General features: G+C 51.9%; 1 protein-coding gene across 1 annotated transcript in view; it reads right to left on the bottom strand.

Annotated features, from left to right (window-relative positions):
* Positions 1–3,473: 3,473 nt before the first annotated feature.
* Positions 3,474–26,119, bottom strand: part of LOC138580410 (actin-binding Rho-activating protein-like) — a 102,871-nt gene continuing 80,225 nt past the window's right edge. Inside the window, exon 2 of the mRNA XM_069650942.1 lies at positions 3,474–4,166. Within this exon, the coding sequence (XP_069507043.1) occupies positions 3,729–4,166 (438 nt within the window). The 3' untranslated portion in view covers positions 3,474–3,728. The remainder of the gene's footprint in view (positions 4,167–26,119) is intronic.

Here is a 26,119-nt window from a genome sequence, read left to right as displayed (position 1 = left end):
GTGCAACTAATCTGCTGCTCCCACTGCACTGAGCACACCAGTGCAGCTGTGTGGGAGAAAGCAGGGGCTAGTCCTCTGTGTCTACTGTTTGTAAGGAGCAGTAGTTGCTCATCCCCTGTTCATCTGTGCGGCTGGTTTTGTGTACGTGCCGTCCCCGCTCAATTCCCAGGGAAATGTCATGTCGATGGTAAGCAGCAGCACAGGGATACTGGTGCTGCGCTGCTGCGGTGCTGCGGCGCTGCGGCTCCCATGCGCTCTCCTGAAACAGACTTCTGGAGAGGCCTGTTCTCCGGCAGCCAAAGCTACTTCCTTCTGGTGGCGCATGAACTCTTGAACTCTTGTTGACATATGTTCTAGTAGTGTTCGCTATCTGGCCGGTGATGCATCATGTCTGCATTTCTTGCCAGCCACTTGAGTTATGTTCAGCGATATTTGTTTTTTGTAACCCATTTTCAGGTGATTGTTCCTTTTTTCTTCAGTGTGGCAAGAAGCACGTGCTGCATTGCGGCTGAGCGGTGTCTGCCCCTTGGCAAAAGAGTAATTGCCACTAAATCCATAGTTTATGCTGAACATATAGTGCTTCCCTCTGGTGCATACGTGTATTAGTGCATCACAGGAGCTGTGTTGCTAAGTACTGTGGCAGATCCTGAAGTCTTGGATTGGTTTGTGAGGTCTCAAAGAACTACCTATAAAACCTTTCTATTTGTAGCCAATGTATTTGGGGAAAGTGCTGTCAAATTCCCCTTGCATACTGATTTGTACAGAATTGCAGTATTTGGGGAGGGGGGAATTCACTTCCACACCCCCTTCAGAGAGTATAGTCACAAGGTGGCATACCTCATTAGTCAGTTGCGCACATGGAAAAAAATGTGCCGACAAAAAGCAAACAATTCCCGCACAGAAAGATCATTAGAGGCAACATGGATTGGGGCTACCAAGAGTAAAGAGTCATGACTACCTGGAACTATTTATTTATTTGCATTTTTAAAAGCATTCACACAGCCCCGGGGCATCGAGGCGCTGTTACAGGAATATATCTCTTAGTTGTGTATTTATTACGCGCTTAATACCCGAAGGTTTCTAAGCGCAGACCCAAGGATCGAACCTGTGTTGCTTTATATCGTCTGTTTCCAAGGCGAGCACTTTGCCGCTGAGCTATCCTCCCAGGACTATCAAGGGCACACATGACACCCATGCCTGGATGCAATCAGGGAAGTAGAAAACCGAATGACCAGGCACCAGAAGGAATAGAGAAGCCAAGGGAACATGGCATGTATGTGGCAGCAACGGTCCTTGTCATCTTCGGCAGTCCAGAGGGCGGGGCTCTCTGTTGCCATCAAGAACATAGGGTGCCATCAGAAACAGAGAGGACATAGAGGCATCTGGCACCAACCGAGGCCCACACGGAGAAAACGGTCACCTGGCATCTCCAGGGGCACAGAGGATACGCTTCATGGGCTGGGCTATCGGTATTACCCGAATTGTTCGTTTACAATTGTTCGAATGACACAATTGTTCGAATAATAGGGGTCCTAATTGACCTTCTGCACAATTGACCGTATGGTCATTTTAATATATATTATGGGTTGGGTTGGTGTAATAATAATATAAGGGGATTGGGAGGGGGGTTGGGGTGGGGGGCTGTGGGGGGTTTCCCCCGCATATATATCCTAATTGACCGTTTAAATTCGGTCAATTGTGCAGAAGGTCAATTGTTATTCGAACAATTGACATTCGAACAATTCGTATACAACCGGGCTATCAGGGGCACAGAGGACCAGGCTACCGGGGCTCTCTACAGCACATACACATAAGGGGTTACCTGGGCAATATTGGGGTACAGAGAGAGAAGAGTAGACCTATCTGTGAAGAGGAGGAGTCCTACACGGGGAGGCGTTAACAGGGCACAATGATGTGGATACATTTAGAAGGACAGAGTCTCCACCTCCTGCCCACGATGCCCATGAAGGTGACGGAGAGATGGGGTACAGAGGGTTACAGGTGAGGGGTGCGGGTAACAGTTAAAACCACGGATCTGGATGACTAGAAGAAATAGTCATCTTTCAGATTCTATCCCTGAAAATAGGTCAATGTCATCATAAAGACCACAATTCCTAAAGAAAAGTTAAGTGTGAAGGACATGACAGAATATTTAGAGGCCCTCGCAAAACCCCTCACACCGTAACTGTGCTGAAAGCTTTCGACTGGCACTTCAGTGCCCAGGTAAACCTGATCAGCACCAGGCACACATACACAGAACAGGCTGACCTAGGCACAATCAGAGGGCCCGGGGACCGGGCTCTGAGGCGTCCTCATGGGCATGAAGGGAAGGCTTACCAGGGCACGATCAGAAGACAGAAAGACAAGAATGACCATGGCACCATCATGGCATTGAGAAAAAAATATTAGGTGGACAGGGCAGGAATCAGTGTAAATGGGGCAACATCTGTGGCATATGATGAGATACCTGGTTATTCTGAGGGGTACAGAGAGAGAACATCATTAGCTGGGCAGTGCCAGGGACGCAGAGAGAACAGAGTTACCTGGCAGCACCTGGGATACCTGTGGCTTTGCCAGTTCTTGTTTTGAAGAAGTTAGAGAGTGGGGGTATGGTCAGTTTATAAAGTGCGCCCAGGCTTCCATGACTCCAAAAACGATGTTCTGCGTGGCACACACCAGTTTGATGCTCTGGCGAGTTGCCTAGACAAGGACACTGGTTGGTGCCCCGATTTTACTAGAGGGACAAATTGCCAAACTCTGAAATGCATTTTTCAACATAGAGTTAAACAATGGGACTGGGTCGCCAACTGCAGCCATGTAGCGACGTTTAGAAGTCACGAGTACGCATCCAGGGCGGTGCATACATATTTGAAACCCCAGCAATGCCCGAATGTATGGGTTAATAGCTTCCGATTAAGAATGTGCACGTCAATTAGCGACATATGTGACTGTGGCGGCTCGCTTGGGGTTCCCCATAAAGATAGATGTTGGTGTCTGTGCAAACAAGCTGTTAGATCAGAGATGGCAAAACACCTTATTCACAGAATGTTCGGTATTGAGCACTGAGTATATGAATACCTTGGGTCATATGGTGTATTGCTCCCGATTCTGTAAAGGGTGACACATTCTGGGACTATTGTCTTAACAAGGACACTGAAAGGATGCACCTCGCATAGTAAGCGATTGTCTATTGCTAAGTAATACACTGACAAATGGAGGCAGCTTGTCATTTGTTTGAGATGCCTCTATTCTAGGCGACATTTTAGCTTGCTATTAGTTTTAAATTGCTTAATATTTCTTATTTTAACGAAAACTGTTATATGATAAGCTGCTTCCGGCTGCCGGGGTTGAATTTAAAACATGTGGCAGTGTGACAGAGTACTTGAGGCTTGCTGGGTAAGTTCCCTTCTACCAGTATTCTTATTTGCCTATATATACAGGGAAACTTGAATCAGAGGCTTGCATGACTGATATAGTGATATAAAGACTGTATAGTCTATCTTTATTGGAAATCCGAAGATGAAAATTTAAACTATGGTTGCAAATGTTAATTTAGTTCAATTGTATATCCATTGCAAATGTTAGACACGTTATGAAATGTAATGTAATGAATTGTGTTAACATTTATTGTGATGATATTTTGTTAAAGTTCTTTTAGAACTATACACAAACAAACAAATAAATAAATAAATTATAATCTTCTTTCTTGTTGAGTGCAGGGGGGAGGCCTAGTCCAGGAGAGTGATCAGAATGTGATCATGTACTCCCTGCCACAACATCTCTCCCTCAAAGTCCAGCATGCCATGCTTCCTGGCCCGCAGTAGGATGCCCACCACCTTGTCGGAGACACGCACATAGTGCTCGAAGAGTCTGCCGAAGGTGACCCGGAGACGCCCGTCCCGGCCTCGCACCCCCATGTCCCGTATAATGAGGCACAGCTCCTCCATCTCCTTGCGTACATGTCGGTTGGCCCGCAGGCCTCGTCGCTCCGTTGCACTGCCCTCTGTTGGCCGCCCGTAGCCCTTATCGCCCTTGCGCAGGCGGACGGACATAGAGTGGGCGTGATCAAAGTCGTCACTGAAAGGGTTGCGCCGCTGCTGCTCCAGATGCTCCTCAGAACGACGTTGCCATACATTTCTGATGTCAGCCATGGAGGCGACCTTCACCTAGGAGTAAGTGGCGAGTAGAGGAGAGCGTTAGGGTGGCATTTTCAAAAACACAGAACACAAGATTACTGCCCACTACATGATTTGGTCCTCAACATGCTGTGGAAGGTCAAATCTCAGACGGCTTGCTATAGACACAGCACAAACAAGCATTGGCAATGCCAAGGGTTTGGGATTTTGTATAGACATGGGTTACACATTTGCCAGGCAGTGCTGTAAATGATACTATCTGGCCATTAATGGTAGTAGCTGCAAAATGGTGCAAGAAACTGGACATATAACAGCAGTGCCTGGCCAATATCTATCTAATTCTTATACACAAGCCAAAACAGTTTGCTTTGCCACTGCTTGTTGTTAAGAGGACTTCAGCGTAGGTCACACATGCTCATATAAATCAAGAGGCTCCTATCACACCAGTAGTGCATTAACAGCTCCAATTAAGCCACTAACTCTCAGAAGCTTGCTTTTCCAATGCAGTAGGTTCGCTGATAGGTGGCGCTTAGAACCACTAAAGCGCCACAACTAAAACGGGCTGGAGAGTAGCACACCTGTGATGGGGGGAGGGCAGGCCGGCCGCCCATCTACGCTGCCCTTATGCCTTGCTATCATTGCTTCTGATGTTGCCCAGTGACGTAGATTCACTAAGGGATCTGAAATATGGCACTGCGCGGAAGGCAAGGCTCTCCGTGTGTCTGGCGCAGGGGCTTCCGTTAGTGCAGCGCCTCGCAGCTCGAATGTAGCGGTATGTTTCAAGCTTGAAGCATGTCACACCTATGTTGCAAGATTTGCACTGGCCACAGGTTCCCTTTGCTGCGAAATACAAACTGGCCATGAGCTGCTTTCAAACTTTATAGGAAAACGGGCCACTACATCTGCAGACCAGGGGGTGGGGGTACACCAAGGACACAGATGCATAACCCGTGTCCCTCAAGAGAGACTGGCATGGGTGCTGCACCCATCGCGGGGCCTTCTAGGGGCGGATGCGGGAGGTGTGCAATGTTCCGCACTGTGCCAAGATGGACACCAACACTGTCCATCTTCTGGGCTCATTGCCAAGTCCAGCGGTAACTCTGCCGGTGCTAACAGCGGGTGCCTTCCCGGTGCACCGGGAGATTACAACTCCGGTGGACCGGGAAGTCAGGTGCCGGTAAAATGTAAGTCCCCATTCCCATGGAGTCGCACAGGATTCCATGGGAGTGAGGACCACCGAAGCACCGGCACTGTTGCTAACGGTACTTTCTATCTGGACTGGCAAACTTGCAATGAGGCCCATGGTTGTATAAATTGCTTTTCGCTCTAATTGTTAACTTTAGTCACATGCTTTATATTGTTTGTATACCCCCTTAAAGTGCTCTGTGGCCCCTTAAACTGTGTTTGTTTTATAATGCCGTGATCAATAAAGTTTCAAAACTTCAGGTGTTATATCATGCATCAAGAACACACTATAAAAACGATCCCAAATAAGCGTGCCTGGAGGCAAGAAAGACACAACAACTCTATTTTGGATTCAAAAAAGCTGCTGACTGGCCCTATGTTTCCCTATCAGCTGACCCTGAAGGACTGCCTGCTGGTAAGAGAGGGGGCTTTTCCTGACACCCGCTGAACCCTAAAAGGACTGTCTCTTTGCTTTGCCACTGGACTGATTACAAAGGGTGGAGCGTCCAAGCCTTGCTCCCCACACCCTCTAACTCATCCTTGGGCACATTGGGATTGGAGCCAACATAATGAGGGCGATAATCTCAATGTTTTTACATCAAATATTTAAATATAGGATTTTGTGTGTAGTAGCAGAAGTTGGCCTCTTTTACACGCTATTGTCTGTTTATTTATTTATTCATTGGTTATTTGTAATGCGCAAATACACAGCAAAAATTGTGTTGTGAGGCGCATCACGACAAGGAGGGGGGATAGGGAAGAGGAACAAGGTACACAATAAAAACCAAACGTTCTTGAAAGGTCTTGAAACATTTGGAATGTACAAGGGGGAGGGGAAGGTGAAGGAGGGGTTGAAGGGGGGAAGACAAAAACATTCTGACTAGGTCCTGAGACGATTTGGAATGTGCAAATGCTGAACATGAAAAGGGGGAAGAGGGGGAGGAAAGGGAGTGCAGGTGGGGAAAGGTGAGAGGTGCAATACATGTAAAAACAAGCAAAAGGTGCAGGCAAAAGTAGGCGCTTTGCATTAGGAACCCAGAATGCCTTTATGACAATCAGGTAGGAGTGGGAAAGCCTCGCCTCATGGAATGAGGAGCTACATCAGGCAAGCGGGCAAGCAATTAAGACTGAGCAGGTAAGTGACTGGAGTCTGGGAAAGCCTCGCCTCGTGGAATGAGGGGCTACATCAGGCAAGCGGGCAATCAATTAAGACTGAGCAGGTAAGTGACTGGAGACTGGGAAAGACTCACCTCGTGGAATGAGGGGCTACATCAGGCAAGCGGGCAAGTAATTAAGACTAAGCAGGTGTGACTGGAGACAGGGAAAGCCTTGCCTTGTGGAATAAGGGGCTACATCAGGCAAGCAGGAAAACAATTAAGACTGAGCAGGTAAGTGACTGGAGTCTGGGAAAGCCCGCCTCGTGAAATGAGGGGCTACATCAGGCAAGCGGGCAAGCAATTAAGACTGAGTAGGTAAGTGACTGGAGACTGGGAAAGACTCGCCTCGTGGAATGAGGGGCTACATCAGGCAAGCGGGCAAGCAATTAAGACTGAGCAGGTAAGTGACTGGAGTCTGGGAAAGCCTTGCCTCGTGGAATGAGGGGCTACATCAGGCAAGCGGGCAAGCAATTAAGACTGAGCAGGTAAGTGACTGGAGTCTGGGAAAGCCTCGCCTCGTGGAATGAGGGGCTACATCAGGCAAGCGGGCAATCAATTAAGACTGAGCAGGTAAGTGACTGGAGACTGGGAAAGACTCACCTCGTGGAATGAGGGGCTACATCAGGCAAGCGGGCAAGCAATTAAGACTAAGCAGGTGTGACTGGAGACAGGGAAAGCCTTGCCTTGTGGAATAAGGGGCTACATCAGGCAAGCAGGAAAACAATTAAGACTGAGCAGGTAAGTGACTGGAGTCTGGGAAAGCCCGCCTCGTGAAATGAGGGGCTACATCAGGCAAGCGGGCAAGCAATTAAGACTGAGTAGGTAAGTGACTGGAGACTGGGAAAGACTCGCCTCGTGGAATGAGGGGCTACATCAGGCAAGCGGGCAAGCAATTAAGACTAAGCAGGTGTGACTGGAGACAGGGAAAGCCTTGCCTTGTGGAATAAGGGGCTATATCAGGCAAGCGGGAAAACAATTAAGACTGAGCAGGTAAGTGACTGGAGTCTGGGAAAGCCTCGCCTCGTGGAATGAGGGGCTACATCAGGCAAGCGGACAAGCAATTAAGACTGAGCAGGTAAGTGACTGGAGACTGGGAAAGCCTTGCCTTGTGGAATAAGGGGCTACATCAGGCAAGCGGGCAAACAATTAAGAGTGAGCAGGTAAGTGACTGGAGTCTGGAAAAGCCTCGCCTCGTGGAATGAGGGGCTACATCAGGCAAGCGGGCAAGCAATTAAGACTGAGCAGGTAAGTGACTGGAGTCTGGGAAAGCCCGCCTCGTGAAATGAGGGGCTACATCAGGCAAGCGGGCAAGCAATTAAGACTGAATAGGTAAGTGACTGGAGACTGGGAAAGACTCGCCTCGTGGAATAAATATTCCTCTGTGGTAATGTCCCCCGCATCTCCCTTGGGGTCATGATTAAGATGATGGATGTGTGCTGCCATCTGCTCTGTGGTGCAGGCGCGGTGAGGGTAGGGTCCCCAGGTCACATCGCAGACCCCCGCCCATTAGGCGGGAGTGACTCATCACACGTGCACTTCAGTAATAATACCTGTCTTTTCAAGAGCTTTGCCGAACATAAGATGTGGTGCCGAGAACGAACGCTCTCCTTTTAAATATGGCCCTGCGGCTGAGAAACGTTTCACATCAGGGCAGTGTGCGCACTGCGCAGTACTGTGCACAGAGTAGTAGAACCTCTCATTGACATACGGTTCGGGAAAAACGCCTCAAACAGGAAGTGGAGTTGTGCTGGTGCGACAGGAAGCTCAGGCTCCTCCACCTCCACACACTGGGCCTTATGAAGGATGGGTCGGCAAGAGGGGGGGGGGGTCAAAGTTGAAAAGTAAAATGACCTGGCGTGGAAAACCTATTAGGCAGAACCAGTCCTGCACTAGCAATGAAATCACACACAGTTGCAGACACTCATGGGGAGGCCAGCCCAGGAGGAGGGGACAGTGGCACACAAGAGCGAGTAAAGAGAACACACAGGTGTGAGTGTACAGCTAAGGAGATGGTGCGACTTTGGAGGCACTTGGGGAGAAGAGAGGCGGGTGACAGAGAAGACGTCCGAGCTGACAGGAGGAGAGAAGGAGCTGGTGGAGAGACTAAGGGATAATAAGGAGGCGGGGAAGAGAAGACCAGAGGAGGTAGCAAAGACAAGAGTGGAGTAGGAGCTGGTGAACAGGCAAGCAGAGGAGGAGCTGGGAGCAGTTGCACTCATCGAAAAGGTGGCAAAAGGAGGGGCTGGGAGCAGTTACAGTCATCGAAAAGGGGACAAAAGGAAGAGCTGGGAGCAGTTACACTCATTGAATAGGTGACACAAGGAGGAGCTGGGAGCAGTTACACTCATTGAATAGGTGACAAAAGGAGGAGCTGGGAGCAGTTACACTTATCGAAAAGGTGACAAAAGGAGGAGCTGGGAGCAGTTACACTCATCGAAAAGGGGACAAAAGGAGGAGCTGGGAGCAGTTACACTTATTGAAAAGTGACAACAAGCAGAGCAAGGAGCAGCTACACTCATCGAATAGGTGACAAAAGGAGGAGCTGGGAGCAGTTGCACTCATCGAAAAGGTGACACAACGGGGGAGATGGAAGCAGTTAAACTGATTGAAAAGGGGACAAAAGGACGAGCCGTGAGCAGCTACACTAATCGAAAAGGTGACAAAAGGAGGAGCTGGGAGCAGTTACACTCATCGAAAAGGTGACAAAAGGAGGAGCTGGGAGCAGTTACACTCATCGAAAAGGTGACAAAGGGTGGGGTTGGGAACAGTTACACTTATTGAACGGGTGGCAACAAGATGAGCTGGGAGCAGTTACACTCATTGAAAAGGGGACACAAGGAGGAGCTGGGAAGGAGTAGAAGTCTGGGGAGGGCCAGAAGATGCCGGAAGAGAACAGAGGGCGAAACACGCACTCCAAATCTACTTGGTGTGTGAGTGAGGTGGGAAGAGCAATGAGCATGTGGCGAAGCATCGAGCGGGCATAGCAGGCGTAAGGATGGAGGAGCGATACCAGGAAAAGGGCCCCTATGAGCAAGCCCACAAGGGGGTGTCGTGGGCTGCAGGACCCCTAGACAGGTTGGTGTTTAGCCTCTGGAGCCTCCAGTCCAGCTTCGCCTCTGGTGTAGATTGTGGATCCTGTGGACTTCTTGCCCAGCTTCAGGCCGAGCTGGAGGCAGAACAAATAACAAGAATGGGCTGTGGAGGAAGCGTAACGACTTGCACTCTCTGTGTCACTCAATGGAGGAGCTTCGCTTCTGTGACGCAGGTACAAGACCCAGAAAGACTGCAAAGGGGCATTGCATTTTGGCCCCAAGAACTTGGATCTATCAGAGAGATTGGTACTCTGACCCCTTTTCTTAAATTATTAATTTGGCCATTTTCTGTCAGATACCTCAACTCTGGTTTGAACTGTATATTGTCGTTGTGTCCTTTGTTATAGCCCAATTCTCTGCCTGAAACCCGAATTCTCCTTTCCTCTCAAAGCTCTCTTCTTCCTAGTCCCTCGGCCCATCCATCCTTCCTTGTCCCCAGTCCTCCTTTCTCTTCCCACTTTCTCTTGTCTCTAAGCCCTCGGCCCATTCCATCCTTCCTTGTCCCCAGTCCTCCTTTCTCTTCCCAGTTTCTCTTGTCTCTAAGCCCTCGGCCCATTCCATCCTTCCTTGTCCCCAGTCCTCCTTTCTCTCCCCAGTTTCTCTTCTTCCTAGTCCCTCGGCCCATTCCATCTTTCCTTGTCCCTAGTCATTTTTGCTTTAGCCAGTTTCTCTTCTTCATAGTCCCTCGGCCCATTCCACCCTTCCTTGTCCCCAGTCCCCCGTTCTCTCCCCAGTTTCTCTTGTCCCTAGGCCCTCGACCCATTCCATCCTTCCTTGTCCCCAGTCCTCCTTTCTCTCCCCAGTTTCTCTTGTTCCTAGTCCCTCAGCCCATTCCGTCCTTCCTCGACCCCAGTCCTCCTTTCTCTCCCTAGTTTCTCTTGTTCCTAATCCCTTGGCCCATTCCATCCTTCCTTGTCCCTAATCCTCCTTGCTCTCCCCAGTTTCTCTTCTTCCCAGTCCCTCGGCCCATTCCATCCTTCCTTGTCCCTAATCCTCCCTGTTCTTGCCAGTTCCTCTTCTTCGTAGTCCCTTGACCCATTCCATACTTCCTTGTCTCTAGTCCTTCTTGCTCTCCCCAGTTTCTCTTCTTCCTAGTCCCTTGACCCATTCCACCCTTCCTTGTCTCTAGTCCTTCTTGCTCTCTCCAGTTTCTCTTCTTCCCTTGACACATCCCATCCTTCCTTGTCCCTAATCCTCCTTGTTCTTGCCAATTCCTCTTCTTCCCAGTCCCTTAACCCATTCCATCCTTCCTTGTCTCTAGTCCTTCTTGCTCTCCCCAGTTTATCTTCTTCCTAGTCCCTTGACACATTCCATCCTTCCTTGTCTCTAGTCCTTCTTGCTCTCTCCAGTTTCTTTTCTTCCTAGTCCCTTGACACATTCCATCCTTCCTTGTCCCTAGTCCTTCTTGCTTTAGCCAGTTTCTCTTGTTCCTAGTCCCTCGGCCCATTCCATCCTTCCTCGTCCCCTGTCCTCCTTTCTCTCCCCAGTTTCTCTTGTTCCTAATCCCTCGGCCCATTCCACTCTTCCTTGTCCCTACTCCTCCTTGCTCTCCCCAGTTTCTCTTCTTCCCAGTCCCTTGACCCATTCCATCCTTCCTTGTTTCTAATCCTCCTTGTAATTGCCAGTTCCTCACGTGTGTCTCTGTGCTGCTAACTGGAGGTGGACCACACCCTAGCTGTCTCCCTGGGTGCCTTGCAGCAGTTCCCATCCCTCACTTCACACACGGTTGTGTGTAGGTGTCGCAGTGCTCCACAACTCACGGAAGACCTTCGTGCAAAAATCGATGACACTGCCATTTTCCCCTCAATCTCAATGTTAAAAAAATGTTTTTGGTTTAATAAAAACAAAAAAACGTATAAACAGTATAGTTTGGATTCATAAAAGACACCCTAAAATTGAGTTGACAATCTCCACAAATGTCATAGCCACAATCTGAATACCGGACACCAGGGAAATAAGGGTTAGGTGGGAGGTTGCCTTGAAGGTGGGCCAGATGCCAGAGGTTTGCTTGTGTAGCGGTAGACGGTCAAGCTCAAATCGGACCTGATGCTGTCCCTCCACACTACTGCTGGGAGTAGAGCCTCCCTGATGCTGTGCCTCCACACTAGTGCTGGGAGTAGAGTCTCCCTGATACTGTGCCTCCACATTACTGCTGGGAGTAGACTCTCCCTGATGCTGTCCCTCCCCACTACTGCTGGGAGTAGAGTCCCCCTCATGCTGTCCCTCCACACTACTGCTGGGAGTAGAGCCTCCCTGATGCTGTCAGGAGTAGAGTCTCCCTCATGCTGTCCCTCCACACTACTCCTGGGAGTAGAGCCTCCCTGGTGCTGTCAGGAGTAGAGTCTCCCTGATGCTGTCCCTCCACACTACTGCTGGGAGTAGAGTCTCCCTGATGCTGTCCCTCCACACTACTGCTGGGAGTATAGTCTCCCTCATGCTGTCCCTCCACACTACTGCTGGGAGTAGAGCCTCCCTGATGCTGTCAGGAGTAAAGTCTCCCTGATGCTGTCCCTCCACACTACTGCTGGGAGTAGAGTCTCCCTCATGCTGTCCCTCCACACTACTGCTGGGAGTAGAGTCTCCCTGATGCTGTCTCTCCACACTACTGCTGGGAGTTGAGTCTCCCTCATGCTGTCAGGAGTAGAGTCTCCCTCATGCTGTCCCTCCACAGTACTGCTGGGAGTAGAGTCTCCCTGATGCTGTCAGGAGTAGAGTCTCCCCGAGGCTGTCCTTCCACACTACTGCTGGGAGTAGAGTACTCCTGATGCTGTCCCTCCACACTACTGCTGGGAGTAGAGTCTCCCTGATGCTGTCCCTCCACACTACTGCTGGGAGTAGAGTCTCCCTGATGCTGTCCCTCCACACTACTGCTGGGAGTAGTCTCCCTGATGCTGTCAAGAGTAGAGTCTCCCTCATGCTGTCCCTCCACACTACTGCTGGGAGTAGAGTCTGCTTCATGATGTCCCTCCACACTACTGCTGGAAATAGAGTCTCCCTGATGCTGTCAGGAGTAGAGTCTCCCTCATGCTGTCCCTCCACACTACTGCTGGGAGTAGAGCCTCTCTGATGCTGTCAGGAGTAGAGTCTCCCTCATGCTGTCCCTCCACACTACTGCTGGGAGTAGAGTCTGCTTCATGATGTCCCTCCACACTACTGCTGGGAGTAGAGTCTCCCTGATGCTGTCCCTCCACACTACTGCTGGGAGTAGAGTCTCCCTGATGCTGTCCCTCCACACTACTGCTAGGAGTAGAGTCTCCCTGATGCTGTCAGGAGTAGAGTCTCCCCGATGCTGTCCCTCCACAAAACTGCTGGGAGTAGAGTCTTCCTCATGCTGTCCCTCTACACTACTGCTGGGAGTAGAGCCTCCCTGATGCTGTCAGGAGTAGAGTCTCCTTCATGCTGTCCCTCCACACTACTGCTGGGAGTAGAGTCTCCCTCATTCTGTCCCTCCACACTACTGCTGGGAGTAGAGTCTCCCTGATGCTGTCCCTCCACACTACTGCTGGGAGTAGAGCCTCCCTGATGCTGTGCCTCCACACTAGTGCTGGGAGTAGAGTCTCCCTGATACTGTGCCTCCACATTACTGCTGGGAGTAGACTCTCCCTGATGCTGTCCCTCCCCACTACTGCTGGGAGTAGAGTCCCCCTCATGCTGTCCCTCCACACTACTGCTGGGAGTAGAGCCTCCCTGATGCTGTCAGGAGTAGAGTCTCCCTATTGCTGTCCCTCCACACTACTGCTGGGAGTAGAGCCTCCCTGATGCTGTCAGGAGTAGAGTCGCCCTTATGCTGTCCCTCCACACTACTGCTGGGAGTAGAGCCTCCCTGATGCTGTCAGGAGTAGAGTCTCCCTATTGCTGTCCCTCCACACTACTGCTGGGAGTAGAGCCTCCCTGATGCTGTCAGGAGTAGAGTCGCCCTCATGCTGTCCCTCCACACTACTGCTGGGAGTAGAGCCTCCCTGATGCTGTCAGGAGTAGAGTCTCCCTCATGCTGTCCCTCCACACTACTGCTGGGAGTAGAGTCTCCCTCATGCTGTCCCTCCACACTACTGCAGGGAGTAGAGTCTCCCTGATGCTGTCCCTCTACACTACTGCTGGGAGTAGAGTCTCCCTCATGCTGTCCCTCCACACTACTGATGGGAGTAGAGCCTCCCTGATGCTGTCAGGAGTAGAGTCTCCCTCATGCTGTCCCTCCACACTACTCCTGGGAGTAGAGCCTCCCTGATGCTGTCAGGAGTAGAGTCTCCCTGATGCTGTCCCTCCACACTACTGCTGGGAGTAGAGTCTCCCTGATGCTGTCCCTCCACACTACTGCTGGGAGTAGAGTCTCCCTGATGCTGTCTCTCCACACTACTGCTGGGAGTTGAGTCTCCCTCATGCTGTCCCTCCACACTACTGCAGGGAGTAGAGCCTCCCTGATGCTGTCAGGAGTAGAGTCTCCCTCATGCTGTCCCTCCACAGTACTGCTGGGAGTAGAGTCTCCCTGATGCTGTCAGGAGTAGAGTCTCCCCGATGCTGTCCTTCCACACTACTGCTGGGAGTAGAGTACTCCTGATGCTGTCCCTCCACACTACTGCTGGGAGTAGAGTCTCCCTGATGCTGTCCCTCCACACTACTGCTGGGAGTAGAGTCTCCCTGATGCTGTCCCTCCACACTACTGCTGGGAGTAGTCTCCCTGATGCTGTCAGGAGTAGAGTCTCCATCATGCTGTCCCTCCACACTACTGCTGGGAGTAGAGTCTGCTTCATGATGTCCCTCCACACTACTGCTGGGAATAGAGTCTCCCTGATGCTGTCAGGAGTAGAGTCTCCCTCATGTTGTCCCTCCACACTACTGCTGGGAGTAGAGCCTCTCTGATGCTGTCATGAGTAGAGTCTCCCTCATGCTGTCCCTCCACACTACTGCTGGGAGTAGAGTCTGCTTCATGATGTCCCTCCACACTACTGCTGGGAGTAGAGTCTCCCTGATGCTGTCCCTCCACACTACTGCTGGGAGTAGAGTCTCCCTCATGCTGTCCCTCCACACAACTGCAGGGAGTAGAGTCTCCCTGATGCTGTCCCTCCACACTACTGCTGAGAGTAGAGTCCCCCTGATGCTGTCCCTCCACACTACTGCTAGGAGTAGAGTCTCCCTGATGCTGTCAGGAGTAGAGTCTCCCCGATGCTGTCCCTCCACACTACTGCTGGGAGTAGAGTCTCCCTCATGCTGTCCCTCTACACTACTGCTGGGAGTAGAGCCTCCCTGATGCTGTCAGGAGTAGAGTCTCCTTCATGCTGTCCCTCCACACTACTGCTGGGAGTAGAGTCTCCCTCATTCTGTCCCTCCACACTACTGCTGGGAGTAGAGTCTCCCTGATGCTGTCCCTCCACACTACTGCTGGGAGTAGAGTCTCCCTCATGCTGTCCCTCCACACTACTGCAGGGAGTAGAGTCTCCCTGATGCTGTCCCTCCACATTACTGCTGGGAGTAGAGTCTCCCTGATGCTGTCCCTCCACACTACTGCTGGGAGTAGAGTCTCCCTGATGCTGTCAGGAGTAGAGTCTCCCCGATGCTGTCTCTTCACACTACTGCTGGGAGTAGAGTCTCCCTGATGCTATCCCTCCACACTACTGCTGGGAGTAGAGCCTCCCTGATGCTGTCAGGAGTAGAGTCTCCCTGATGCTGTCCCTCCACACTACTGCTGGGAGTAGAGTCTCCCTGATGCTGTCCCTCCACACTACTGCTGGGAGTAGAGTCTCTCTGATGCTGTCCCTCCACACTACTTCTGGAAGTAGAGTCTTCCTGATGCTGTCAGGAGTAGAGTCTCCCGATGCTGTCCTTCCACACTACTGCTGGGAGTAGAGTACTCCTGATGCTGTCCCTCCACACTACTGCTGGTAGTAGAGTCTCCCTGATGCTGTCCCTCCACACTACTGCTGGGAGTAGAGTCTCCCTGATGCTGTCGCTCCACACTACTGCTGGGAATAGAGTCTCCCTGATGCTGTCCAGAGTAGAGTCTCCCTCATGCTGTCCCTCCACACTACTGATGGGAGTAGAGCCTCCCTGATGCTGTCAGGAGTAGAGTCTCCCTGATGCTGTCCCTCCACACTACTGCTGGGAGTATAGTCTCCCTCATGCTGTCCCTCCACACTACTGCTGCGAGTAGAGTCTCCCTGATGCTGTCAGGAGTAGAATCTCCCTCATGCTGTTCCTCCACACTACTGCTGGGAGTAGAGCCTCTCTGATGCTGTCAGTAGTAGAGTCTCCCTCATGCTGTCCCTCCACACTACTGCTGGGAGTAGAGTCTGCTTCATGCTGTCCCTCCATACTACTGCTGGGAGTAGAGTCTCCCTGATGCTGTCCCTCCACACTACTGCTGGGAATAGAGTCTCCCTCATGCTGTCCCTCCACACAACTGCAGGGAGTAGAGTCTCCCTGATACTGTCCCTCCACACTACTGCTGGGAGTAGAGTCTCCCTGATGCTGTCCCTCCACACTACTGCTAGGAGTAGAGTCTCCCTGATGCTGTCAGGAGTAGAGTCTCCCCGATGCTGTCCCTCCACACTACTGCTGGGAGTAGAGTCTCCCTCATGCTCTCCCTCCACACTACTGCTGGGAGTAGAGCCTCCCTGATGCTGTCAGGAGTAGAGTCTCCTTCATGCTGTCCCTCCACACTACTGCTGGGAGTAGAGTCTCCCTCATTCTGTCCCTCCACACTACTGCTGGGAGTAGAGTCTCCCTGATGCTGTCCCTCCACACCACTGCTGGGAGTAGAGTCTCCCTCATGCTGTCCCTCCACACTACTTCAGGGAGTAGAGTCTCCCTGATGCTGTCCCTCCACATTACTGCTGGGAGTAGAGTCTCCCTGATGCTGTCCCTCCACACTACTGCTGGGAGTAGAGTCTCCCTGATGCTGTCAGGAGTAGAGTCTCCCTGATGCTGTCCCTTCACACTACTGCTGGGAGTAGAGTCTCTCTCATGCTGTCCCTCCACACTACTCCTGGGAGTAGAGCCTCCCTGATGCTGTCAGGAGTAGAGTCTCCCTGATGCTCTCCCTCCACACTACTGCTGGGAGTAGAGTCTCCCTGATGCTGGCCCTCCACACTACTGCTGGGAGTAGAGTCTCCCTGATGCTGTCCCTCCACACTACTGCTGGGTGTAGAGTCTCCCTGATGCTGTCAGGAGTAGAGTCTCCCCAATGCTGTCCCTCCACACTACTGCTGGAGTAGAGTACTCCTGATGCTGTCCCTCCACACTACTGCTGGGAGTAGAGTCTCCCTGATGCTGTCCATCCACACTACTGCTGGGAGTAGAGTCTTCCTGATGCTGTCCCTCCACACTACTGCTGGGAGTAGAGTCTCCCTGATGCTGTCCGGAGTAGAGTCTCCCTCATGCTGTCCCTCCACACTACTGCTGGGAGTAGAGTCTCCCTGATGCTGTCCCTCCACACTATTGCTGGGAGTAGTCTCCCTGATGCTGTCCCTCCACACTACTGCTGGGATTAGAGTCTCCCAGATGCTGTCCCTCCACACTACTGCTGGGAGTAGAGCCTCCCTTATGCTGTCAGGAGTAGAGTCTCCCTCATGCTGTACCTCCACACTACTGCTGGGAGTATAGCCTCCCTGATGCTGTCAGGAGTAGAGTCTTCCTCATGCTGTCCCTCCACACTACTGCTGGGAGTAGAGTCTCCCTGATGCTGTCCGGAGTAGAGTCTCCCTGATGCTGTCCCTCCACACTACTGCTGGGAGTAGAGTCTCCCTGATGCTGTCCCTCCACACTATTGCTGGCAGTAGTCTCCCTGATGCTGTCCCTCCACACTACTGCTGGGATTAGAGTCTCCCAGATGCTGTCCCTCCACACTACTGCTGGGAGTAGAGCCTCCCTTATGCTGTCAGGAGTAGAGTCTCCCTCATGCTGTACCTCCACACTACTGCTGGGAGTAGAGCCTCCCTGATGTTGTCAGGAGTAGAGTCGCCCTCATGCTGTCCCTCCACACTACTGCTGGGAGTAGAGTCTCCCTGATGCTGTCCGGAGTAGAGTCACCCTCATGCTGTCCCTCCACAATACTGCTGGGAGTAGAGTCTCCCTGATGCTGTCCCTCCACACTACTGCTGGGAGTAGAGTCTCCCTGATGCTGTCCCTCCACACTACTTCTAGGAGTAGAGTCTCCCTGATGCTGTCCCTCCACACTACTGCTGGGGGTAGAGTCTCCCTGATGCTGTCCCTCCACACTACTGCTGGGAGTAGAGTCTCCCTGATGCTGTCCCTCCACACTACTGCTAGGAGTAGAGTCTCCCTGATGCTGTCCCTCCACACTACTGTTGAGAGAAGAGTCTCCCTGATGCTGTCAGGAGTAGAGTCTCCCCAATGCTGTCCCTCCACACTACTGCTGGGAGTCGAGTACTCCTCATGCTGTCCCTCCACACTACTGCTGGGAGTAGCGTCTCCCTGATGCTGTCCCTCCACACTACTGCTGGGAGTAGAGTCTCCTTGATGCTGTCCGGAGTAGAGACTCCCTCATGCTGTCCCTCCACACTACTGCTGGGAGTAGAGTCTCCCTGATGCTGTCCCTCCACACTACTGCTGGGAGTCGTCTCCCTGATGCTGTCCCTCCAAACTACTGCTGGGAGTAGAGTCTCCCAGATGGTGTCCCTCCACACTACTGCTGGGAGTAGAATCTCCCTCATGCTGTCCCTCCACACTACTACAGGGAGTAGAGACTCCCTCATGCTGTCCCTCCACACTACTGCTGGGAGCAGAGTCTCCCTCATGCTGTCCCTCCACACTACTGCAGGGAGTAGAGTCTCCCTCATGCTGTCCCTCCACACTACTACTGGGAGTAGTCTCCCTGATGCTGTCCCTCCACACTACTGCTGGGAGTAGAGTCTCCCTGATGCTGTCAGGAGTAGAGAGTCTCCCTGATGCTGTCCCTCCACACTACTGCTGGGAGTAGAGTCTCCCTGATGCTGTCCCTCCACACTACTGCTGGGAGTAGAGTCTCCCTGATGCTGTCAGGAGTAGAGTCTCCCCAATGCTGTCCCTCCACACTACTGCTGGAGTAGAGTACTCCTGATGCTGTCCCTCCACACTACTGCTGGGAGTAGAGTCTTCCTGATGCGTCCCTCCACACTACTGCTGGGAGTAGAGTCTCCCTGATGCTGCCCAGAGTAGAGTCTCCCTCATGCTGTCCCTCCACACTACTGCTGGGAGTAGAGTCTCCCTGATGCTGTCCCTCCACACTATTGCTGGGAGTAGTCTCCCTGATGCTGTCCCTCCACACTACTGCTGGGATTAGAGTCTCCCAGATGCTGTCCCTCCACACTACTGCTGGGAGTAGAGCCTCCCTTATGCTGTCAGGAGTAGAGTCTCCCTCATGCTGTACCGCCACACTACTGCTGGGAGTAGAGCCTCCCTGATGCTGTCAGGAGTAGAGTCGCCCTCATGCTGTCCCTCCACACTACTGCTGGGAGTAGAGTCTCCCTGATGCTGTCCGGAGTAGAGTCTCCCTCATGCTGTCCCTCCACAATACTGCTGGGAGTAGAGTCTCCCTGATGCTGTCCCTCCACACTACTGCTGGGAGTAGAGTCTCCCTCATGCTGTCCCTCCACACTACTGCTGGGATTAGAGTCTCCCAGATGCTGTCCCTCCACACTACTGCTGGGAGTAGAGCCTCCCTTATGCTGTCAGGAGTAGAGTCTCCCTCATGCTGTCCCTCCACACTACTGCTGGGAGCAGAGCCTCCCTGATGCTGTCAGGAGTAGAGTCGCCCTCATGCTGTCCCTCCACACTACTGATGGGAGTAGAGCCTCCCTGATGCTGTCAGGAGTAGAGTCTCCCTCATGATGCCCCTCCACACTACTCCTGGGAGTAGAGCCTCCCTGATGCTGTCGGGAGTAGAGTCTCCCTGATGCTGTCCCTCCACACTACTGCTGGGAGTAGAGCCTCCCTCATGCTGTCCCTCCACACTACTGGTGGGAGTATAGTCTCCCTCATGCTGTCCCTCCACACTACTGCTGGGAGTAGAGCCTCTGTGATGCTGTCAGGAGTAAAGTATCCCTGATTCTGTCCCTCCACACTACTGCTGGGAGTAGAGTCTCCCTCATGCTGTCCCTCCACACTACTGCTGGGAGTAGAGTCTCCCAGATGCTCTCCCTCCACACTACTGCTGGGAGTACAGTCTCCCTCATGCTGTCCCTCCACACTACTGCTGGGAGTAGAGTCTCCCTGATGCTTTCAGGAGTAGAGTCTCCCCGATGCTGTCCCTCCACACTACTGCTGGGAGTAGAGTCTCCCTCATGCTGTCCCTCCACACTACTGCTGGGAGTAGAGCCTCCCTGATGCTGTCAGGAGTAGAGTCTCCCTCATGCTGTCCCTCCACACTACTGCTGGGAGTAGAGTCTCCTTCATGCTGTCCCTCCACACTACCGCTGGGAGTAGAGTCTCCCTGATGCTGTCCCTCCACACTACTGCTAGGAGTAGAGTCTCCCTGATGCTGACCCTCCACACTAGTGCTAGGAGTAGAGTCTCCCTCGTGCTGTCAGGAGTAGAGTCTCCTTCATGCTGTCCCTCCACACTACTGCTGGGAGAAGAGTCTCCCTCATTCTGTCCCTCCACACTACTGCTGGGAGTAGAGTCTCCCTGATGCTGTCCCTCCACACTACTGCTGGGAGTAGAGTCTCCCTCATGCTGTCCCTCCACACTACTGCAGGGAGTAGAGTCTCCCTGATGCTGTCCCTCCAGATTACTGCTGGGAGTAGAGTCTCCCTGATGCTGTCCCTCCACACTACTGCTGGGAGTAGAGTCTCCCTGATGCTGTCAGGAGTAGAGTTTCCCGATGCTGTCCCTTCACACTACTGCTGGGAGTAGAGTCTCCCTCATGCTGTCCCTCCACACTACTGCTGGGAGTAGAGCCTCCCTGATGCTGTCAGGAGTAGAGTCTCCCTGATGCTGTCCCTCCACACTACTGCTGGGAATAGAGTCTCCCTGATGCTGTCAGGAGTAGAGTCTCCCCGATGCTGTCCTTCCACACTACTGCTGGGAGTAGAGTACTCCTGATGCTGTCCCTCCACACTACTGCTGGGATTAGAGTCTCCCTGATGCTGTCCCTCCACACTACTGCTGGGAGTAGAGTCTCCCTGATGCTGTCCCTCCACACTACTACTGGGAGTAGTCTCCCTGATGCTGTCAGGAGTAGAGTCTCCCTGATGCTGTCCCTCCACACTACTGCTGGGAATAGGGTCTCCCTGATGCTGTCCAGAGTAGAGTCTCCCTCATGCTGTCCCTCCACACTACTGCTGGGAGTAGAGTCTCCCTGATGCTGTCAGGAGTAGAGTCTCCCCGATGCTGTCCCTCCACACTACTGCTGGGAGTACAGTCTCATAGCTGGGAAGAACCATTAATATCAAGTTTTCATCATTAATATTTAGCGCTCCGTGTCTTGTCACTTCTGCTTCTAAGTGCTATAATAATGGGTCTGGCTGCCTTTTTTGATCTTCTTCATGATGCGCAATGCTTTATCAACGTTGGAGGGATGGCGGTGGGCAGAATCGGTCCTGCCGATGGCTAACCTGTCTCCCGCAGGCTGAATACAGAGGTCTTGGGGGGCTCTTAGCTCGTGAGCAGCTCCCCAGTTATTAGGACATAAGATGATGTAGACCTCCAATGAGAAATGGCGCCCAAACTGGAAACCTGAGAGCGTGGAAGCGGGCACCAGGGGCGTTGCTAGGGGGGCATTAAGGGGGCTATAGCCCCTGATCTTTTGGTTGTAGCCCCGGATAGAATCTCAGGAGCTACAGCCAAAAGACTAGCTAGCCCCCAATCCCAACAGTTCTGACATCAGCATAGCCCCGGGTCTTTTCCAGACCTAGCAACTCCCCTGGCGGGCACACATCTGTGTGAGCTCCAGTTAGGCTGCGCAGAATGGCATTGAGTGACTGCGCAAAGTCCTGGCTCTCTAACGAGTGAGACGGCCCTCTGAAACATGCTGTGTGTTGAGTGGGCAGTCCATTCGTCACCATGGGCCCTACTACCCAATACATGTGTTGCACAGATATCCTTCCTGCCCTCAGTAGTGATGTTTGGATGTTGAAAATGCTCTGTAAGTATCGTGTGCTGTCTGCGGTGGGCATTACACAGTGTGTTGTGATGAATTGTGCATGGAGGCCGCAATGTGCAAGACTGCAGAACAGGCAACACAATGGGGCGTAGTCAAAGAACACTTTTGCGCATGGGTGCTTTGTCTATTGCCAAAAGCACCAGAGAGTATCTTCTTACTAATGCTGCCCTTGATGGGTATTTGTGGCACGAGTGTCTCGTGGTGGTGTTAGCCGTGGGCGCCCTTACAACTGCTCGCCCTTAGGTTCCTTCCAGGGACCTTCTGTGCTTTCCTGTCCTCTGCTGCGATGCCTTGTTTAGTGGAGAAGTTGCGCACACTGTGTGTTTTGATGGATTTATTTTTAGATGTCAAGATCAATGCTGTGTCTTAAATGTCTCCAGGATATTTGGCAGGCCTGCCTTCAGTGTGATGGGCCAAGAGCCTTATCACACCTCCCGCCATTATGTGCAATGGGGGATGTAGGGATGTGTGTCTTTTCAATATGAGCAGCAGATGTAGGGTTGCTCCAGCACAGTTGCTGGCCATGAGCCAGGAAATGTGTGACATTTTTTAGTGCAAGTTGCTGGAATTGTGTAAACTGGGAGCTTAATTGCAATATTAATCTGGGAGTGTACTGGCAGGGATCGCAATCAAGATGGGATAAGCAGGAGCTAAAAGCAGCTCGCGGGTATCCTGCATTAACCTGTGGCCAGGAGCTCAGGGGAGCGGGGACATAGCGTTCCGCAAATCTAAACCTCTGCATAAGCTGCAGTGCTATCATTGTGCCCATCATGTATGACCCCCTCATGCTTTTAATGTCGCGTAGATTGTCCTAATGTTTTGTATAGATTGCCCCCGACTCATAGAGCTAACTTCACATGGGTGCGTTGGTTCAGCATTCGTTGGCCGGGGGGGGTAGGGGGGGCAGAGAGTAGCTCCTGGTGACTGTTGGTGTTCAGTTAAGCAGGCTCTTCTAGGCTGCAAGCAGGAGCTAACAGCTCCCGGTGCCCCCCTGCCATCCGAACCCTGCACCGGGGATGTGCTCACCACTGGAACCTGACTAGGAAAGTCCACCTTATTAGAAATGGCAAACTGGGGCCTCAAGCAGAAAGCCACGCTTAGTGGCAATGTAAACGGAGAACGTCACACCAGAAGCCTTCTGGGAATGCCATGGCATATCATGACGCATACCGTGGCATTATAAATCATAGCATGCCATATCGTGGCATGACATCACATTCCTTGACAAACCATAACCGGATGACACATGACTGATCCTGACCCAGCACGTCACGCTGGTCATCCCCTTTAATGGTGCGTCAAGCGCAAGCTGGGAGTGTACCGGCGTTGTCAGAAGGTTGCATCTGGGGCTCTTGTTACTACACATGAGCACAGCATTGCGTTTTATGGCTTGTCTTAGCGCTGGCGCCATGACGGATACGCTTGAGGGTCGGGTATAGCGCAATATACCGCTGCTGATAGGTCTAGTTATTTACTCTCGTACCAATGTCGCCCCTGCACCAGGGTAACGGGCAGCTGTATTTGTCCCTTGTGCTGGAGCTATAGTTGCAATTGCCCATTTTGTGTGTGTTTTTCCCCCTAACGCTGGTGTGAATACTGGAATTGGGAGGGGGCTTCCAGCTGTGCAAGTTCTGACAGTCCACCAAGGTGAAAGCCAACCATGTTAAGTAATTTCACTGGCACTACAACTATCGCAAATCTGATCACAGCTCCAGTGCTATGACGGAGCAGAGGCAGGAACGTCATTTGGGGGTTGCTAGAGGTCGCAGGAGCGACCCCTAGCATCTCGCTTGCTACCCCTGGCATGGTCTTTGCGACCCCAGATGGAGCCTGCAATTTTTTTAATAGTTTGCTGTTTTCAACGTTGAACACAACAAACTATTTTTAAAAAGTTCACCTCCATCGCGGTGCCACTGTGTCTCGGGTCGGGTGCTCAAGTTGCTTAGCAACCAAAAGGCTCGTACAACCGACGTCCATGGAGCGGAGGTCCAAAGGGGGAGGGGCGTAATGGCCCGCCAAAACTTCCACAGTGGGTGGGCATGTCACCACGCGTGAGGTTGTGGGAAGAGGTCTGCTGCCCCTCGAATCCCCCCATTGGGTAAGTAGGCCTTCCTTTTTGCCTGTGGTGCTCCTGTGAGCTCCAGAGGGCTGCCACAATGAGAGGAGTGAGCAAGCCAAGGGTCCCAGGCCTCTGCCCTGTAAGCTGAGTTTTAATGGAGGATCAATGTGGAAATAAATCACTGCTCTGCCCCGGGAAGAGGAAGGAAGCAATGAGAAAGAAACGGCAGTCAGCGAGTGCTGAATGGCGAAAGTCAGTGTTTGTAGCAGTCGAGAGCCCGCCTCTGTGTACAGGGTAAAAAAAGACGATGGGCTGAGCGCATGGACGTCATTTAGGGGTCGCCAGAGGTCTCAAGAACGACCGCTGCTGATTGGCCAGTGACCGCTGTCAATCTATTGTGCCTTTTGGCATTTTGTCCAATCAGAGGAGGGGGCATGGCCACAGCTATCATCAAGAAGACTTGCGTCCACGGCGCTCTTCCTATTCAAGTCCTTCTTCAGTCTTCTTCCTGTAAAACACTCTGAGTTCTCTGGTCGGGGTTCCTGAGCCTGTGTGTGAGTCTGACTGTGAGGTCAGGGGGTGAGTGTGTGCGCTGCTGGTTGGGCTGCTGTCTGGGGCACGTGTGCGGTCGGTGGTAGTGGTGCCCTCGTCTGCGGTGCCACCGCAGGCCCAGGCTGAGGTCGGTGGTGTGCTTCACCTAGCTTCACACCAATGGAATGGCCACGTGGCCACGCGGTACTGCCGCAGGCCCCTGGCCCACTAGTTCCAGTCACGCTACGTAAATCAGCCGTAGGGCGCAGGCGAGTTCATGTCGCATGCAGCCGTGGCAGGCCCAGGCTGACCTGTGTGCTTCAACTGAGTGAGTTCAGTTGAAGCACACAGGTCAGACAGGGACGTCATTTCACCAAAATGCCAGGGGTAGCGGAAGTGACATCACAATGCCACGCCCCCAAAAGTGTAATCACACGAAGTGATGTCATTTGACCATGCCCCCACGTGACATCACAGGACGTGGCATCATAAAGCATTATCCATCAGTACACTAAGAAAATGATGGTCACGATATCACTGTTTTGTGACATTTGATACAAGAATGGATCATCGTATGTAGCAGTGTTTCAAGGCCCATGTTGCTGTGAGAAGTGTAGTACAGGAAGCATACAGGACAAGTCGGTGTGGGTGCACAGCCTGGTTAAGCCACGCATCATGGTGCTGGGGTCTATTGCAGTAGTACAGGAAGCATGCAGGACCAGTCGGTGTGGGTGCACAGCCTGGCAAAGCACACCACATTGTATGGGTTTACCCCAGGTGTGCAGGTCAACAAAAATAGCAAATTAAGTTAGGCGCACAATCTGGCAGAGCCGTGCCTCATGGCTCAGGGGGCTGTTGCAGGAGTACAGATACCCATATAAAACACAATTAAGGTGGGTACACAGTCAAACAGAGCCTCGGCTCATCCACCCTCAGCTTGGCCTTGAACAGCATTTATTCCACCTGTCGCTGTTGCATTCTACTCGTGATGGACCCTTAGAAAGTTAAATACGAAAGTTCTGGAATACCGAAAGGTCTGGATGAAGGCTGTTATATATTTTTTGCAGTTTTCCGAAAAGCGGTATGGAAATGTATGTTATATGGTTATATCCTGCTTGCAAAATCGTGATTAGTAATATATGTTAAATGTACATGCTAATGCTTTGTTATATTTGATGAACTCTCAAATCTTTCATTGCCATGTGTGAGAAGGCCATCTGGTCATTTTCTTTTGTTCGTCATGGAATTCTGTGACTTGCAGTTTTCTCATATTTAAAATGAGAATGAACAAACCTCCAATCCCAGAATTCAAAGGAAATAGCAGGACATGGCAGCCTTCAAACACATGGCAATGGGAAACGGGATGTGGGAGTTCTGATCCTTTAACGTAGAGCTATAAGATATAACACATCAGGACATTAATTAAAATCCTGCCACGGTAGAATCCTGCGTACAGTTCTACCAAGCTGTGTGTTTTGGATAAAACCAACACTTCTCCATTACGGAAGTACATAAAACGTCTGGGTTCAATGACATTGCCCTCTCTGGATTCGTAGCTCCTTCCTACTAGCCGGGTTTTATGAGCTTTTATTATTGTAACCTTTGCAGGGATTAAGGGGCACCATCTCCTAACGTGCGTGCTATGCCAGATGGGAATAACACAGTGCGTTGCTGATTTAGTACACAGCCCGTGCAGTAGAAATCCTGTCGCTTGCAAGTGATCTACATGTGAACCACAGATGTGCAAAGATGCCTGTTGTACATCTCCAGACTCCTGGGCAGCAGTGACACACGGCGTGCCCAGGTGGTCCGTGCATAGTGACCTAAGTCGGCTCTCGGGCAGTCTCGCAAACGGCTGCGCTTCC

The sequence above is a fragment of the Ambystoma mexicanum genome, chromosome 3p, assembly GCF_040938575.1.
Source record: "Ambystoma mexicanum isolate Mex_15411 chromosome 3p, UKY_AmexF1_1, whole genome shotgun sequence".
Lineage (NCBI taxonomy): Eukaryota > Metazoa > Chordata > Amphibia > Caudata > Ambystomatidae > Ambystoma > Ambystoma mexicanum.
Note: the sequence above shows the minus strand (reverse complement) of the source record. Positions and strands in the feature narration are given on the sequence as shown.